Source organism: Oryx dammah, unplaced genomic scaffold, assembly GCF_014754425.2.
Source record: "Oryx dammah isolate SB20612 unplaced genomic scaffold, SCBI_Odam_1.1 HiC_scaffold_8, whole genome shotgun sequence".
Classification (NCBI taxonomy): domain Eukaryota; kingdom Metazoa; phylum Chordata; class Mammalia; order Artiodactyla; family Bovidae; genus Oryx; species Oryx dammah.
In genome coordinates this window covers 51,312,878-51,331,156 of record NW_024070192.1, presented here as the reverse complement: position 1 = coordinate 51,331,156, position 18,279 = coordinate 51,312,878, and the positions used below count along the sequence as shown (strand labels likewise).

At 38.2% G+C, this 18,279-nt stretch overlaps 1 protein-coding gene across 4 annotated transcripts in view; it reads left to right on the top strand.

The window, feature by feature from the left end:
• The window catches only part of VMP1 (vacuole membrane protein 1), a 135,602-nt gene extending 118,259 nt beyond the window's left edge, over positions 1–17,343 (top strand). For 3 of the 4 annotated variants that reach the window (XM_040244185.1, XM_040244187.1, XM_040244189.1), the window contains 2 exons: positions 13,714–13,816; positions 14,885–17,343. In XM_040244185.1, coding sequence (XP_040100119.1) covers positions 13,714–13,816; positions 14,885–15,028 — 247 coding nt within the window. In that variant the 3' untranslated portion in view covers positions 15,029–17,343. The remainder of the gene's footprint in view (positions 1–13,713; positions 13,817–14,884) is intronic. The other variant, XM_040244186.1, reaches the window with a different exon arrangement.
• The last annotated feature ends 936 nt before the right edge of the window (positions 17,344–18,279 follow it).

Below are 18,279 nucleotides of genomic sequence, written 5' to 3'. Positions count from 1 at the left end.
GCCATCTGTGTTAAATTCACCCATTCCAGTCCATTTTAGTTCTCTGATTTGTAAAATGTAGACATTCACTCTTACCATCACCTGTTTGACCACTTCCAATTTGCCTTGATTCAGGGACCTATGCAATATTGCTCTTTACAGCATTGGACTTTACTTCCATCACCAGTCACATCCACAACTGGGTGCTGTTTTTGCTTTGGCTCCGTCTCTTCATTCTTTCTGGAGTTATTTCTCCACTGATCTCCAGTAGCATATTAGGCACCTACCGACCTGGGGAGTTCATCTTTCAGTGTCCTATCTTTTTCTCTTTTCATACTTTTAATGGAGTTCTCAAGGCAAGAATACTGAAGTGGTTTGCCATTCCCTTCTCCAGTGGACCCCGTTTGAACCATATTTAAAACTATGTACCTACAACTAAGGGAGTGATGAACTGTCATGGTGGAGTAAAAATCAAAAGAAACAATCAAGACAAAGTCAGCAACAGTTCAGATTTAAAACTATGAGATACTAAGCCAAGGAAAAGGTCAGTTTTCATTCCAATCCCTAAGAAAGGCAATACCAAAGAATGCTCAAACTACCACACAATTGCACTCATCTCGCACGCTAGTAAAGTAATGCTCAAAATTCTCCAAGCCAGGCTTCAGCAATACGTGAGCCATGAACTCCCTGATGTTCAAGCTGGTTTTAGAAAAGGCAGAGGAACCAGAGATCAAATTGCCAACATCCACTGGATCATGGAAAAAGCAACAGAGTTCCAGAAAAACATCTATTTCTGCTTTATTGCCTATGCCAAAGCCTTTGACCTTGCGGATCACAAGAAACTGTGGAAAATTCTGAGAGAGATGGAAATACCAGACCACCTGACCTGCCTCTTGAGAAATCTGTATGCAGGTCAGGAAGCAACAGGTAGAACTGGACATGGAACAACAGACTGGTTCCAAATAGGCAAAGGAGTACGTCAAGGCTGTATATTGTCACCCTGCTTATTTAACTTATATGCAGAGTACATCATGAGAAACGCTGGACTGGAAGAAACACAAGCCGGAATCAAGATTGCTGGGAGAAATATCAATAATCTCAGATATGCAGATGACACTACCCTTAAGGCAGAAAGTGAAGAGGAACTAAAAAGTCTCTTGATGAAAGTGAAAGTGGAGAGTGAAAACGTTGGCTTAAAGCTCAACATTCAGAAAACTAAGATCATGGCATCCGGTCCTATCACTTCATGGGAAACAGATGGGGAAACAGTGGAAACAGTGTCAGACTTTATTTTTTTTTGACTCCAAAATCACTGCAGATGGTGACTGGAGCCATGAAATGAAAAGACGCTTACTCCTTGGAAGGAAAGTTATGACCAACCTAGATAGCATATTCAAAAGCAGACATTACTTTGCCGACTAAGGTCCGTCTAGTCAAGGCTATGGTTTTTCCTGTGGTCATGTATGGATGTGAGAGTTGGACTGTGAAGAAGGCTGAGCACCGAAGAATTGATGCTTTTGAACTGTGGTGTTGGAGAAGACTCTTGAGAGTCCCTTGGACTGCAAGGAGATCCAACCAGTCCACTCTGAAGGAGATCAGCCCTGGGATTTCTTTGGAAGGAATGATGCTAAAGCTGAAGCTCCAGTAGTTTGGCCACCTCATGCGAAGAGTTGACTCACTGGAAAAGACTCTGATGCTGGGAGGGATTGGGGGCAGGAGGAGAAGGGGACGACCGAGGATGAGATGGCTGGATGGCATCACGGACTCGATGGACGTGAGTCTGAGTGAACTCCGGGAGTTGGTGATGGACAGGGAGGCCTGGCGTGCTGTGATTCATGGGGTCGCAAAGAGTCGGACGCGACTGAACTGAACTGAAAGCCAAGGAAGCATGAAAAATGAATCCTGAGAGTAAGGACAGCTATGGAATATAATGTAAAAAGAGCAGATAGGCTTTGGACAAAACAAATCCAAGTTTGAATATAAACCCTGACACAGGCTGCTTATTTAATTCCTCTCTTTATCCACTTGTAATTGCTGTTCTTGCAAACAGTGTTTCTTTTGACTAGCATTTCTTTCCCAATTTAAGGAGACCACTGGTAATCTTTTTAACTTGCAGTCAAAATGTGAAATGTCCTATCTCAAAATACCCTACATGTAGTTGAAATGCACTCATGTCAGTGACTTAAAATTCTAAGGCATGTGGATTTTTAAAATGCCTTTCCTCTCCATTTTTATGTTGCCTCTTTTCACCTCTTGTTTTCCTAAGTTTCTGCTGACTGAACAGAATGGTCGAGCATTAGGTGACTGTTTTGTGTGCTGTCAGGGAAGATTGAGGAAGGCCTACTTCTCCTAAAGAAACTATCCATTTCTTTACTCTCTGATGAGTAAAATGCCTTTTACCAGGACAAAGGTTTTTATCAAAGAGTTTACAAGTAATTCTTGAGAGTACTATTTATTAAACACCATGAACACTTCACACACAATTGTGGTTACTGTTTAGTTCTAATTGCAGTCCTGTATGATCAGTATTTTCCTTTCTTTTATTGATAAGGATGTGGACTCAGAGTGGCTGTAAATAACTCATATAATTTTTTATTTTAGTCTTTTTAACTTAATAACATGTGTATCAGACTATCTGTAATCTTTTGAGACTTTTGCTCATTGTTATGGTGCTAATATTTTTGTGTGCTGCTGAAATCATTCGTTTTGGGTTCCTCCTCACTAAGGGGGTCACCCACACCCTCGCTCTCAGGTTGTGCGTCTCTGCCTTGCTTCTAACGAAGCAGTTTCTCCACGTGCTCTCCCACTTGTCATGCTGTGTCTGGTAATAAACTTTGTACCTGGAAAAAAAAAAAGAAATTGTTCATTTTGACCATTGTATATTATCCCATTAGGTAATTATTCATCTACTCTCCCACTGATAAACATTTGAAATGTTTCATGGTTTTTTTGGTTTTTTTTTTTTTTGCAAAGAGATTGGACATAAGCAAGATAACTCTTAGTTTTGATAAGTTAGTTTTGCCTGGGGTCAAATTTTGTCTAGGCAGGTGTACCTGTGGCCTGCCATGTCAGGCTACTTACCTCCCCAGGTGGCAAGGAAATAATCATTTAGAATTGACTGTTACATCTCTGGTGGTGAGATTTCTTATCAGTTTTATACAGCTTTGAATGCTGTACTGATGGCTGAAAGAAATATCCCTTCCGCAAATAGCTTCTAGTTGTAGTGTGACTATGAAATGGCCCAGCTACATAATAAGTATGCCTTTGACCTGTGGTATTTTTAGTATATCATGTCATGGTATAACAGTCCTAAGGTCCCAGAGAGAATATAAGCCCTACCTCCAAACTTTATTGTAATTTTAAGGGTAAATAATTCCCCTCCCTTGACCAGAAATAATAATTTGTAGATTTATTTCTTGCACAGTTCTGAAAAGTAACCATTAGTATTAGGGAAAGATATCCCTGTTATCTACTCCTAAATCAAAGGGTTTATCTAGTTATATATGAAAATCTGAACAGATAAAATGTCAGTAACATATTCTGAAAGGTTAGAAAAAGGTAATAGCCTTGAAAAGCCCTTTTGGTTTATGGTATTTTTGTCAAGAGGACAAAGAAAAGGATCTGAGATGGATTTTTTTTCACTCTCTTGTATCCTAAGTTGAAGTAAGTCAGAGGACAGAACCAAAGAACCAGGGAACTTTGGAGCTTCAAAGGCCTTACATTGGTTAGTCTTTTTTTTTTTTTTTTCAATTTTTTTTGAAAGATTTTAAACTTAATTTTTATTTAATTTTAGATTTTCTCCAATGAAAGACTTGGACCGATTTCTTAAAGAGCATGACCAAAGTCTAACTTTAAAATCATGATTAAGATGACATGTTCCGGTATTCTCACGAAATAGAGGATGAGAATTCCCAGAAAATAACATCAAGGGTATGACTCGTAACAAACCATAAGCAGATCATTGGCTCATTGTTCGGTTGCCAGGGTCTTATTGGAAGACAAAGTCCCCAGTTTCACCACACAAGAAAGTTTCCATAATTCAGTCATTGAACTCGGGGGATGGGGTTGACTGGAGCAGGGACTTTTTACCAGATACAGAATGTTCCATGCTCTGCTGTCTCCTATTTCTGAGTTAACTTGACGTTTGACCTCAGAGTCGGACTTGCCTGTGGCAAGAAAGATCATTTTAACCAGAGTAATTAAGTGCTTGAATCTTAATGTTGTTTTTTGTTGCTCACTCTGACAGGTGGTCAGAATGAGCTGGGTTGGGCCTGGACTTTTTCTTCTACAGAAAAAAAATCTGTCCTTTCATTTTAAAATATAGTGGTTTGCATACTCAGTCATCTGACTTTTTTTGATCATTGTTAGATAATCAGAAAAAGTTATGGAAGTGTGGAACACAAATAATTGTGTTAACTGGAAGAGGATACAGAGATTTTTAAGACCCCAGCTGCTGAGACTCAGTTGTACATACTGACTTTAATATATATAATCTTCTATACTTCAGGTAGAAAACTCCTTCCTCTTCATGTCCTCTTCCTGTAGTTTATCTTCTCTTTTGACTCTTAAGTCTTTTGTATTTTTGTTATAGATATAGGGAGGCAGGATAGTGAAAGGTTAAAGCAAGATCTCTGGAGTTAGATTGTAAAGTGAGAAATGGACATTGTATTAGGAAGTTAATATTAACCATAATTAGAGCATTTCAGTAGAATGAGGAATACTGAAACCCAGTTATATCAGACTACATTGTGGGTAAAGAAAAAGTCAGGCCAAGGTCACACCTGACACATTTTTAAGTGTTCTATAAATATTTGTTGACTAATTGAACTCATTTATTCATTATTAGGGGAGACCTCTGTATATTTTAGGTTGAGGGAAATACTCTAGTAAAAAGCTAGAGATGGAAAATACAAATGAGAAAAAAAAGGAAGGACATGGGTTGGATATTAGCATTTAGTAAGAACTCTGCCAGATGCTTTACATATTTTTATGAAACTGCATAATAAAATCTATAGGGTATTACCACTGGCTTCATGGGAAACTGAAATGTATTCAAATTCATGTAAATAGTAAGAAATGTAAGGAGATTGGATCAAAAGCCTGAGTGGATTGATTTATTCTCCTTAACCACTTCTTCCTTCAAGGCTGGAATGAAGATTTCCAAATCTTTTGAGGTAGAGAAGAGGGACATTAAGATAGCTCTGTAGAAGACAGTGAAGAAATCTGCTTGAAATTTGAGATTTGGACGAGAGAGCTGGTTTCCAAAGGCTGCCTCATGTGACAAGAAGCCAGCATGAGTTCTTTCTAGCTGGTCTCCTTGTTCACACTTGTATCAGCCTGGCACTGCTGAAACTTGGTGCTACCAGTGTTATTTTGAGAAACCTACTGGGGTTTGTACTGTAGGTTTAAATGCATTTTTTCCCCCTTATTCCTCTAATCACCCTTCTGGATGAAGTTCATTGAGTTCAGAGATCCTGGCTTTTCTTTTTGAGGTTATCTACTGCATTTAGTGATTTTCTGCCTAATGGTTGGAGTAACTAGATTTTTCTTGATGAGATTAAATTCCTGTCAATATTGTCACTTTTTTTTTTTAATCCATTTACCATCATGATATAAAGGCCAGTGAGGTTCCATGCTATTTCACCTTAAGTTTAAAATTCCACTAACTATTCTTTATTCTTGACCTTTGGGTCTGTGGGTCCCTGTTGCTGATTTCTTTTCTTTCTTAGAACTCAGTGGGTCATTCAGCCAACCACAGATGAATTTGTCACCATATAAAGCTACCATCAGTCTGTCATTTTCTGTAACTGAAATCAGTTGATTTTTAACAGGGTTTTGTTTGGCAGCCAATCAATTTACTTTGTTCTCATAGACCACTTCTTTAGCTCTGGCCTCATTCATTAACATAAATGCCTGTTTGGCTTCTGTTTCTCACGTCTACATTCTGAAATAAGGTTTGTTTTCAAAAGCTTCCCTTTAATGATAGCGTATTTCAAAGAGTAGCTGCTAATTGTAAGGAGGTATTACTTTCATTCTGATTCTCATAGAAAACAATTCCAAATGTTCAAAAGCAAGTGCAATTGCCAATTACTTTTTTTGAAAGACGCTGGTGATAGAAATATGGTGTGAGGCAGTAGAAAGCATACACCTGATGTTTCTCAATAAAGCAGGTCTTCCTTCTGCACAGCAGCTAAGAAACTGACGGTGTCGAGTGTTTATAATTCTACTCAGCACACAATAGGCTAACTGGAGTACAAAAGAGGTTTTAATAATTTGAAAGGGGCACAGCTGTGAATGAAACTCAAGATGTTTTAATCCCAAATCCTGAGGTTGAATCACAACGAATTTTAGATGGTGCCAGAGACTATCAACTCAAATTTATGTATATGAGAAAGCCCTAGATTTTAACACTTTCATTTCAGTCACCTAGTATTACTGGGTCTCAGTTTTACTAGGTGAAATATAAGGTGATTTGCAGCTGACACCAGTTCGTTTACTTGTCATATTCCTGAGTTAATTAGAGATCAGTTTGTTTCTCTTTTTCTTTCTCCAATCTCTGAGGACTAGAAGGCTATAAATATTAATCAATGTTAGCATGATGGCCTTTGGCTTCTTCAGAAAGATTGATGAACTACCTCCCCTCTTGTCTTGCCTGCTTCATCTCCTGAGTAGTCTACCTTCGGAGGAAAGAAAGGTTTTGTTTTTTTGGGTTTTTGGGGGTGTTTTTTGTTTGTTTGTTGTTGTTGTTGTTGTTGTTTTTTTTCATTTGTAGGGCAATCTATCATTGTTGAATCAGGCTAGGAGCTTGGGATCCATTCTGAGTCACTATGAATAGAGTTCTAGTACTGGTCGGGCCCCAGGGAAACTGGTGGTTAAATACTGTGAGAATCTTTATCAGACAGGAAATGACAACTCATTAAAATACTAACCGTTAAGCCTGTTTAGATCCTGGCCTCACTGCCCAGCGCGGGCGGGGTGAGGGGGGGATGGTTATGGAGGAGTGGTGTTCAATTCTACTGCATTTGACTAAAATGTGCACATTTCTGAAAACAAAAGAATTACTTATAAGACTGTTATCAAGAAAGGGACTTGGTAGTCCACCTTGTCGCTGAACTTCTGCTTTACTGTCATTGCCTCTTTTGTTCAGAAGACAGATGAGCATGTAATGGAGGTGGGGTATGGATGGGCTTTTATTTCATCCCTGAAAATATATCCTACTAGTACCTTAATTGGGCTTTCCTGGTGGCTCAGACAGTAAAGAATCTGCCTGCAAAGCAGGAGACCTGGGTTTGATACCTGGGTTGGGAAGATGCCCTGGAGAATGGCATGGCAACCCACTCCAGTATATTTACCTGGAGAATCCCATGGACAGAGGAGCCTGGTGGGCTATAGTCAGGGGGTTGCAAAGAGCTGGACACCACTGAGCAACTTAAGCACAGCACAGTACGTTAATTATAAAATTTAATCTCTTTAGCAGAAGAGTCTGTAGCTTCAGTCTAGAAGAGTCTTTTTAGGACTCCTCAGCTCCCAGGCCAAATCTCAACTGATAGAGGAATTCTCTGGAGTCAGAGGATAAATTTGATTTATTGATTTACATACAGTGATCCTCACTCAATCAATAAAATTCTGAAAACTCTAATATTCATTTAAAACATAAATATAAGTTTAACTGTGGGCACAAATCTCAGTTTATTGAGGTCTGGCTGTCTAGGTTCTTAAAGGTCCTTTTTACAGTGGTCTATAAGAACCACTCTAAAGCATGGAAGGGCAAGAGAGAAGAGACCCTTAGTCTGGATCTTTGTAGAAATAGCTTTCTTTTTTTCTCTAATATGTTACCTAACAATTTTACATTGAGTTGTTCTGCTAACTAAACCTTAGGATATTTTGACCTTTGGGGACCAGGTATAGTTTTTTATATATGTGTGTATATGTATTTGTGTTTGTGTGTGTATATATATATATATATATATATATTTGTGTGTGTGTGTGTGTGTATAGTATTTGTACCCCTTGCAGTTCAGTTCCCTGGTCTATTCCAGTGGTCTCCACCATTGGTGGGACTAAAATAGAACTTCTATTTATATTTATTTTCATCTTTGTCATTTCCTTTGTGTATTTTTGTAATGTAAATAGCATTATTATGGTTCTACAAATAGATATAATTATGCCTGTACATCCACGGAGGATATAGCTTACCATCAGTCTGGTTGGCACTCCCTCAATCCATATGTCAGAAGATCACAAATTGGGTATTACAAGTACAGGGAAGGAGTGTTGTTGTTTAGTTGCTAAGTTGCGTTTGACTCTTTGCAACCCCGTGGACTGTAGCCCACCAGGCTCCTCTGTCTGGGATTTCCCAGGCAAGAATACTGGAGTCAGTTGCTATTATCCTCCTCCAGGGGATCTTCCTGACCTAGGGATTGAACCTGCATCTGCTGTATCGGCAGGCGGCTTCTTCACCAGTCAGCCACCAGGGAAGCCCAGGATAAGAGTAGGCGTTCTCAGTACAAAAGGGGCTTACAGGGGGCATGCTGCAGTTTACTGTTTTTTCTATGCCCCATTAATCAGAAATATTTGCTAAAGTTAACATGAAGGTCATCATAATGAGACATTTAAAACTGTTTAATGTTACATCTATATTTTATCCTTTTAAATTTGTATTTATACATTTTACTCTTTGCATGAATAATGTCCATATATCAAAAATGTTCACAGACCATTGGTCTAGGCTTCTCTGCCTTTAAAAGCTGCTTTTGGTGCCATCAAAAAACAGGCTACTTCAAAAGACTATTATGCTGTCTGAATTATAGCAGCAGTAGACTTGATTAAACTCTTCTTTTCCCTTTCTTTTAATACTACCCCTGAACTGTATTTTGTAAAAACATTTTCTCACATTCATAAGCTTTCAGTGGTTTAATCACACCCTGAGAATGTTATTTAGATTTTCTAATTAATCATCAGAGGAATGTTAAATAAATCAGCCTCAAAGTACTGCACAAATAGTGAAATAAAGGTTTAAAGAAATGTTTCTTAATTTTAAAAACTTTTTTTTTTTCTAGGAACAACATAGGTTTATTGCCCTTTAGGCTTACTTGAAATCCATGTCAGACGGTTTCTAGTATATTGGAAAGCCAATGATATGACATACACAATCACATCAATGCTAAGGTCTTCCAAAAAAGTGGTTAAGAAAGCAGAGCTTATATTAGAACTTTACTTTATTAATAACTGTTTAATTCCCTTAGGCATTTCAACTGCTTAACCTTCACATAGGCACTGTGTAAATAGAGCTAAACAAGACAAATCAATTTTTTTTTAAGTTTATGTTACTCTTGTGTTATTAAGCACTGTGCCCTAGTTTTATGATGGCACTTAATAATAATTATAGTAAAAAAAAAAAAGAAGAAGAAAAAACACATCTGGCTGGAAAAATCCAAAAAGAACTATGAACAGGAAGATTTCAGGTCTTTTAATAGTAAGTGCTAGTTTGATGACTATGTCCATGATGGAAAAGAGATTCAAAGTAAATCAAATGGTATGCTTTTTATATCTAGTGAACCAGTTTGTTTGAAAGTAACCCAATTTGAAGGGAGTTCCTTGAAAACCAAATAACAGTGACCTATGAATTTTTGGAATGGGTGTATATGCTCATGACTAACCAACAAATGAAAATGTAAGCATTATGAAGAACCGGAGTAATCACATCACCCACTCTATGCAACCTCTGCTGATTGTGATGCTTCTTCTGGAAGATTTTTCTGGCTTTTTGTGGGAACACAGTGCAGACCTTTATTTATAATGAGTTGATATGGGGAGAGTTTAAGGTACAGATTTCTTATCAGATAAGTGATTCCAAAAACAGTTACATATGCTTTAAAAACTAGAGAAAAATAATAGATTTTGTTTGTATATTGGTCAAGGCCCTTGACAGAATTTTGCAGAGAAGTTTGTCTTGTTTCTGTTTTAACATATACTTAGGTATATAAGCATGCAGAATATTGTTCCCATGAAACTCCTTTTGAGATCTGGATGGGTTTAGACTTCTGTGGATTTCTTTTCTCTTCTTTTGTTTGCATTTTCTGAGGATTTCTTTCTTTCTTTATTAAGTTCAAAAATATTTCCATTTAAATAATTTGTTGGAAATTTGTTTCTTCATGATTATATTATCTGAAAAGTGTTTTTGTATGTCAAGAAATAAATATCAATGTATTACTATCCACACAACTTTTTTTTTACCCACCATGCTGAAGGTCTACAGCAAGGAAAAGTGGATGAGATTAATTCTATTCTTGCTTTTGTTTTCCCTTCTTTTTTCTTTAAGGCTTTGTCACCTAGAGAAATAGCTGTTTACAAGGCTAGTTTAAGTATATTTAAGTACAACCACTGACTGGAAAATAGTATTGAATAACTCTAATACTTTGAGCTTAATCAGCACCTAATTGCAGCATCTTACCCCCCCACTGTGGGTTGAGATGAGAGTCCTTAGCCAGGTTCACAACGCACTCTGAATTTAAAGGCTTTCAGGAAAGGCGTTTAAGTTATTTCCTACGCTAACTGTAAAAAGACACTCAACTGTGTTGCAGGTTATTCCTCCCTCCTTTCTTCATGTGTGTACCTTAAATTAATCCTGGATGTCAGAATGGACTCTTTTTTTTTTTTCCTTTTTTTTTCTAGAATGGGCTCTTACTTCTGCTGCTTGAAAATAACTTGAGGGATGAGGTCATGGGCATGGCATTCTTGTTTTCCTTAAATGCATGTTAAGAGTAAAAGCTATAATTTCAGTTTTTATCTAGTCCATTACTTAAAGAGCTTTAGTGTTAATTTAGAAAACTCTAGTATAAGAGTGCTTTGTATAAGCTGAGGCATGTGTGCCCTAAGCCATTGTTTATAGACCTAAAAAAATTAAAATAAAACTAAGATTTTGAGGCATATATTTAAAAATTGGAGAACTTGACTAATAATTCATTATGTAACATTTATTACCTAGATTTCAAATATGTTAACTTTTTAGATTTATTTGGATCATGTGGCACTCATTCATAATAGTTCTGGTCAATATGTTGCGATAAAAGACTTTTCTATTTTCAAGTGTTTCTAGCATCTTACGAAGCACTGAATCTCCCATCCCACCACCCCAAACTCTAAAGCATGTAATAACATAGTGCCTTGAAAAATTAATGTCTTTATTAGCCCAGGATAATTCTTTGAAAGCTACACATCATGTAAACATATATTCTCTTATCAGGCAAAAGAGTAGCCCTTAATGGACTTACAGTGGCAAATCACTTATGCTTTTCAGTTATTTTGAAAGGAATTTAGAATGATTGTTGTTAGTGCCTTCCTCATTTCCCTCAACAACAGCAAAGTAGAACCCTTTCTAACATTGGGTGTTGAGTCTAAATTTTCTCTTTAATGACTTGACCCTCGAGCCCAAGAATGGTTTGAGGAAAACTGTAAGCCATAGTTTTGCTTAACTTTGGTCTGAAGTTAGAGGTCTGAAGAAACAGGACACATATAATGGAACCCAGCTCTTGGAGGACATCAAAAAGGGAATGTTCAAGTCGTTGCTTGTATATCCTAGCTGTTCAAGTAAGCCTACCATCATTTCAGTCTCGCTAAATAAGTTTTTTTCTTAACTAGCCCCCCTTGGGAGTTTAAAATGATGATATAAGGTATTGTTATTAAGGGTGAAAGAATAAATTTCTGGGAATTCCCTGTTGGTCAGTGGTTAGGACTTGGCACTTTCACTGCAGTGGAGCCAGGTTCAGCGCTTGATCAGGGAACTAAGATCCTGCAAGCTGTGCACCAGCCAAAAAAAAAACAAAATCAATTTCTGAAGAAAAGTTCTTAAAAATCTGCAATCTTCAAAGCCAGTCTTCTTACGCATTTATTTCATTGGATTTTTTTATATTTCTGTGGTTTATTTCAAGTGTAAGTGGATGAGCTATTTGCATTCTTTTATGCATTATATAAAGAACTACCCAGGGAAAATCTTTCTTTTAAAGAGAAAGTTTGTACTGTTGTTGCTCCGTTATAGAAAAGTCATTACCGAAAAACAGCAACAGAGTTCAGAGACAGCTCTTCTGGTTTACCGTTCACGTGAGGCCACACAGAAGGCTGTGAGAAGAAAGGAGACTTCTCCATCTTTGAGGTCTGTCTTATGGGCCTTCTAGAATCATCCATGCAAGTCACTGCCTCTACTGCATATATCTCTTCAGGCCTTTTTACATATCTTTCAGTATTCCTTAAAGGACTTTTTAAACAACTTCACTCCACACTGGTCTCTCTTTTCTCCCTTCCGTTTCTTTGGAATGTGTCTTCTGTACCAAAAAATTGAGAAATTTATTACTGATTTATAAATTCTCTTATTCACAAATGAATTCGTGTGTGTGTGTGTGCGCATGCACGCGCACATCCGTGTTTTGAATCCATATAATAATGATTTGAGTTCTTGGACATGGACCACTTCTTGCAGTTTTTTCTCTCCCCATAGCACCAATTACGGTTTGGATATAAAATAAGGACTCTATTAAGGGCTTGTTGGTTGATCATTAACAGACCCAAGAAAAGTGTCAGCCAGGAGTATGTATTTGTTACCCTGTGGTAAATATAGTAGCAAGAAATTTCTCTTCTGTACTCCTGCTTTTTGTTAGAGAAAGCAGCAACTGAAATTGTTCTAGAAAAAAAGTGGTGACATTAATACTTGCTTAGAGGAGAACTTTAGGCACTGTTGCAAATACATAAAATACCCTCTGCTGGCCCCAGGAAAATGACTGGGCTCATTTAGCTTTTAGCCCTGTTATGACAGATGAGAAAATAAAGGTTATAGAAAGTAGAGATGTTTGGTTTTCTAAGTCGCCCCAAGTTACCGTTTTTTTAAAAATGCCTGCAAGCATTTCTAAATCGGGAGCCTGGTAGCTACAGTTGCCAAACCGGTTTAACAGCACTGCCTGCGCACATTCTAGGTGAGAGGGAGCTCTGAGTCCATAAACTTATCAGAGATCACTATCCCAGTCATCTCAGAACAAGTTGTTTAGTAATGTTGTGTAGTTTCTATGCGAGCCATCCACCATCAACCACGACGTGATTCAGGGTTTAGTTCCTTCTTTGTTCCTTTGTTAATCACTGACTTCTGACTGGTAGGAGGTGCCTCCCAAATTTGCTAATGCATTCTTTTTGGATAAGGATGACGCACAGATTGTCCTAATAAGGACTTGGATTGAGAAAGGACCGCCTCCTCGGAGAAGATGGGACAAGTCAGTGAGAGGGCGGGCAGTTTCTTTTTCAACCAGGGATGACACAAGCATAAGTCATTTCCTTATTAATCGGTTCAAACCAGTTCTTACAGGAACTGGTGGTGATAAATGTGAGACTTCTCAGAAGTCATTCATTTGACTCTTTGTACCACACCAGTGTGCAGCATCGGCTGAGCTCGCCTCACTCTGAGAACTAACTCTTCAACTAGAAGGGACTCTCAGCTCCTATTTCCTTCTTAAACCTGTTGGTGGGAGAGAGTTGTCTCCCGTAAGGGGTTGTGAAAGGATGAATTTTTATCCATTGGGAAGAGTTCACAGGATTTTGCCAGCTCTGCTGATTGTTATTGGGTTTTTTCCTCTTTCTGTCTAGTCCCTGCTTTTTGAGTCAAGGCGGTAAGTGGATTTTCCTTTAACATTCTTTCTTGCTTTTCTTCCCAAATGTGTCTTTTTTCCTGGGGTTATTGTACCACGCCTGCAGTGCTGTCCCCGGCATAGGTCCATCTCTGCAGAAGCCATTCCAGGAATACCTCGAGGCCCAGCGGCAGAAGCTTCACCACAGAAGCGACGCGGGCGCACCGCAGGTGAGACCTCTCCCTGGGTTTCTTCCCTTTCCCACCCCCACGGCCTCAGGCTGCAGTTACATTCACGGCACTCCCTGGCATTTTTAGGCAAATAGAGTGAGGTTTGTCAGGCTTAATAGAAGTTTGAAGCTCTGTGTACTCTCTTCTGGCAAATGTCTTTGTCTAAAGCAGAAAAATGTAACTTCTGTTTTGTACTTCTCCCCAAAACGAGCACTGGGCTAATGGAAAATAATGGATATGTTATGTAGAATGAGTTATTACCTTGATCTTCAGTGATTTATTTATAAGTAGCAAGTATACTTTCCAAGTGGATTAGAAAGTTAAGATTTATGGCATAACAAAATACTGGATTTAATGAGTTCATTTGAATATCTATTTTTGCTCTCTTTTTCTTTTCATTGATGGGAAAATAATTTTTTTAAAAAATATAAACCAAAGCTTTTAACATAACTGAACTTAAAAACTTTAAACCTGCCTTTTATATAAACAGTTCTGTAGCAAAGAAAGGAAATGACTAGGAGAGGATGAGTAAGCAATAACCTGAAATGGGGAACTTGAAGGAAGCATAGGGTTATTTTTGTTGTTGTTGTTGTTGTTGTTTTAATGGCCTTACAGCGCTTTATGTGGCCCTTTGCTGCCCTCAGTTGACCAAACATAACTCCAAAAATAGATAACAGTTATGTTTTAAAAGCTGCTCCTAATATTGGAACAAGAATATATATAAAACTGTCTTGACATTATTCTACAGGTATCCCCACGGTGACTTCAGATAGTAGAATTTAATCAAAGACTTTATGTAATGAAAGACAAGAGATGACCTCACACCCCATTCTAAACTATATTCAACATTGACTTTAACAAAGTGAAACCTTTAATAACTGGGGGTAAGAAGGCCCGAATGTAGATTTCAGGGTAGCTGAAGAGAGAAGACTCTTCACTTTTAATTGTTTATTAGGTCATAAGCGCCAAGCTCTCATTACTCTCGGTGAACCACGGCAGATGGCTTCCCTGTTCACTACCAGACTAATGAAGCCTGTCTCGTGGGCTGTCCTGCCTTTCTTCCTGCAGGGAGAAAACTGGTTGTCCTGGACGTTTGAGAAGTTGGTTGCTGTGATGGTGTGTTACTTCATCCTGTCCATCATTAACTCCATGGCACAAAGTTATGCCAAACGAATCCAGCAGCGGTTGGACCCAAAGGAGAAAACCAAATAAGCAGGAAAAGTTTTTACCTGCAGAAATTAAAATGGAAGGGTTCTGCCTTAAAGTGGGAGGACTCCAGATCAGGAAGGAAAATTCCCTTTTCCAACCTGTATCAGTTTTAATTCCCCACCACCACCACCCCGCGCCCCTGCAAGCAGTTTAATCCACATCTTGCACTGACATACTTTTCCTTTGTTAAGGTAAGGTATCCACCCTCAGTTCAATCCAAGTTGTATTTTATTAGGATGGAATGTGATGTTCAGCAGCAAAGTTAACAGAAACTGGCCTTCTGTTTGTTACTTTCAAAGGCCCACGTGGTACAATTAAAGAATTCCGACCACCGCCCCCCCCCCAAAAAATTCCTAAGTATGTTAAATATTTCAAGCTTTTTAGGCTTGTCAAATATGACTTCTTTGTGTTTCTAAGTCATCAAAAGTGTATATAAGTTATACTAGATTGGATAACAGTCTTGCATGTCTATCATGGTAAAATTTAATATGCCATCCTGCCCAACCCTTCCTCTCCCACCTTCGAAAAAAGGCCATTTTATGATGCATTGCACACCCTCTTGGGAAACTGATCTTTCAATTTTGAGACAGTATAAGGAAAATCTTGTTGGTGTCTTACAAATGAGCTGACACCATTTTTTATTCTGTATATTTAGAATGAAGTCATGAAAAAACTTTATAAATACATCTTTGATCATTCCAAAGTTGTGTCCATTTTCTTGAGCGTTTTTTTTTTTTTTTTTAACTTTTAGCTTCTACCAACTAAATTCAGCCTTCCACATCCACCACAGCTGCAGTCTCTTAAGCCTTCATTTATTTGCATGAAAGGGCCACCACCAGGCGATTCTTGGTTGGGTTGGAATTGGGCAGCTGGCTACACACTGCTGAAAGAGCAGCTTAGGTACTGGTGTATGGAGGGGACTTGGTTTGTGAAAACAGGAGAGATGATAGTATATAAATCAAAGGACATGGAGAGAACCTGTTTTAAAAGAAAAGCAAGCTTTCTCATAGCTATCAATTTTTAGCTCAGCACATATTCTGATTTTAGCAGACAGAAAGTTACTTTTATATATAACCTAATTTTCTTTCCTTTCTTTTGTAAGTGTTTGTTATGTGATTTTTCCTTTTGGATGTTTCTGGTTGAACTTGGTCATTTTATTTTGCTCAGGGCGCGGCGGTGATAAATAGTCTCACTTTTCTCCTTTAGGAAAATTGGTACTGACATTATATTGAGTGTAGAATTGAGTTTACATCTCAACAGGCCAGAAATGCCTGGTTTGTTCGATCAAATCCTGCCTGAATGTCTGCTTGTTTTGCCTACCGTCGTGACATCTCCATGGCTGTACCACCTTGTCGGGTAGCTTATCAGACTGATGTTGACTGTTGAATCTCATGGCAACAGCAGTCGATGGGCTGTCTGACATTTTGGTATCTTTCATCTGACCATCCATATCAAATGTTCCCATTCAAACATTACCCAGCACCATGGTTTATGGTTAAAAGAATTGGTCCTTAGGTCTAGTGGCACTTTGAATCTTTTATGCCATAATACTGTATCAATATCAAGAGGATTTTATGCAAAATTGGGATAGTCTCTGTGCTCAAAACTAAATAAAGGAAAAGCAACCTGCCTTGTGAGTTTTGGAAAGGTTACTTCTTAACCATCTTTTACCCCCTACCTAGAAACTTTCTAGCAATAGTTACTTACTTGAAAAGCAGTACCCAGATGGTTTAAGTAAAGTCACATTAACCATTATGATTTTTTAGATTATTTAGGGTTTGTGTAAGTCTCTAAATCAGCTTCCAGTTGTCTTTCATCGCCTTCACCTGCATTTTATTTGGTGTTTGTCTGAAGAAAGGAAAGAGGAAAGCAAATCTGATTTGTACTGTTTGTACTAGATTTGGGGATTTCTTGATAAATTTATTTTGGGGTAACATATTAGAAAGCCTTGCTGTTTAGGCTGAAGGTCTAAGTGATTATAATACACTTGACTTATGACGGCGACTTGTTCACTCTTTCAAATGAATTTGCTCTGAAAACAAATGAAGAGCAGCTGTCCTCCTTCCCTCCACTGCGTGTTCAGGTGTGGCGTGCTCAGGTGACCCAGCTGAATTCCAGCTGGAGCCCTGTGCTACCCTTCGGCTCCTGCGGTTGGTTGATTCCTTTCTTTAATCCACCAAAGCAGACACAGACAGCAAGATCCCAAAGACACGCCTAGTTAATTCCAGCTGATTGGAGACCAGAAAATTGTAAATAGATGGTTTGATGTTCCTGCAAATAAAAAAAGGGGGGGGGGGCTGGGAATTCTTTTGATTCCATCTCTGTTTTGTTAAATCTCTTCTGTGCCTTAAATATCTGCAGCATCTTAACTGTCTCAACTCAGTGAATGTCAAGCAGTGACAACACAAGGCAACACATTACGTTGTACACACAAGTACTGAGGAGCACGTCCCTTCAGACAACACTGCATAGGAGCATGCAGTGTTTTCTGTATTCTCTGTATAACCCTAACCCAGAGTATAGAGCTTAGAGGAAAGAATTTTATTTTCATTTGGATAATGGCCTCTGTATCTATTCTCTAAAAATCCAGAGAAAGACAAGGCTGGAAGTAATGTTTCTGAAGTATACTAGTTTATTAGGCATATAGAGCAACGTGTGCTCCTTACAAACCAGCTCAGCCTGTGTTCCCCGTGTGCTCTGTGCTGTCTGTAGCTTTAGGAGGGCAACTTGAGGCTTATTACTCAAAGTGATCCAGTAAGTACAAATTATGCAAGAAGCTAAATAAAACAACTAACTGCCCTCTTATAAACTGGGGTGAACTCTGTTTTGACTGACCCACATGTGAAGAACTCATGAGACCCCAATCTTTTTAGCATCAAAAAGCCTTTCCATATGTTTTGAAACCTGTTTGCCTCCATGTGTCTGTTAACAGTGGTTTAGATTTTTGCCTCTAACATACTGTTACCTGGAGAAAGTTTTTAACTCAGCCTTGATTTCATCTATTAAAAATAGAGGTTATATATAGCCAGGTTGTCCTAAGGATTATATCAGATAAAATTTAAAGAAGCTGTTAATATTAGTATGTTAGCAATTTTTTAATTCATCAAAGACAGTATTTGCTGCACATGTGAGAATTTTACAACATTGCATTTGCTCACTTCAAAAATAGGATTTTAAATACTGTCTGCATATGTTCCCTTGTTTGGGAGTAAATATGCTCTGTCTAAAGAAAGAACTTATTAACTAAATCCAAT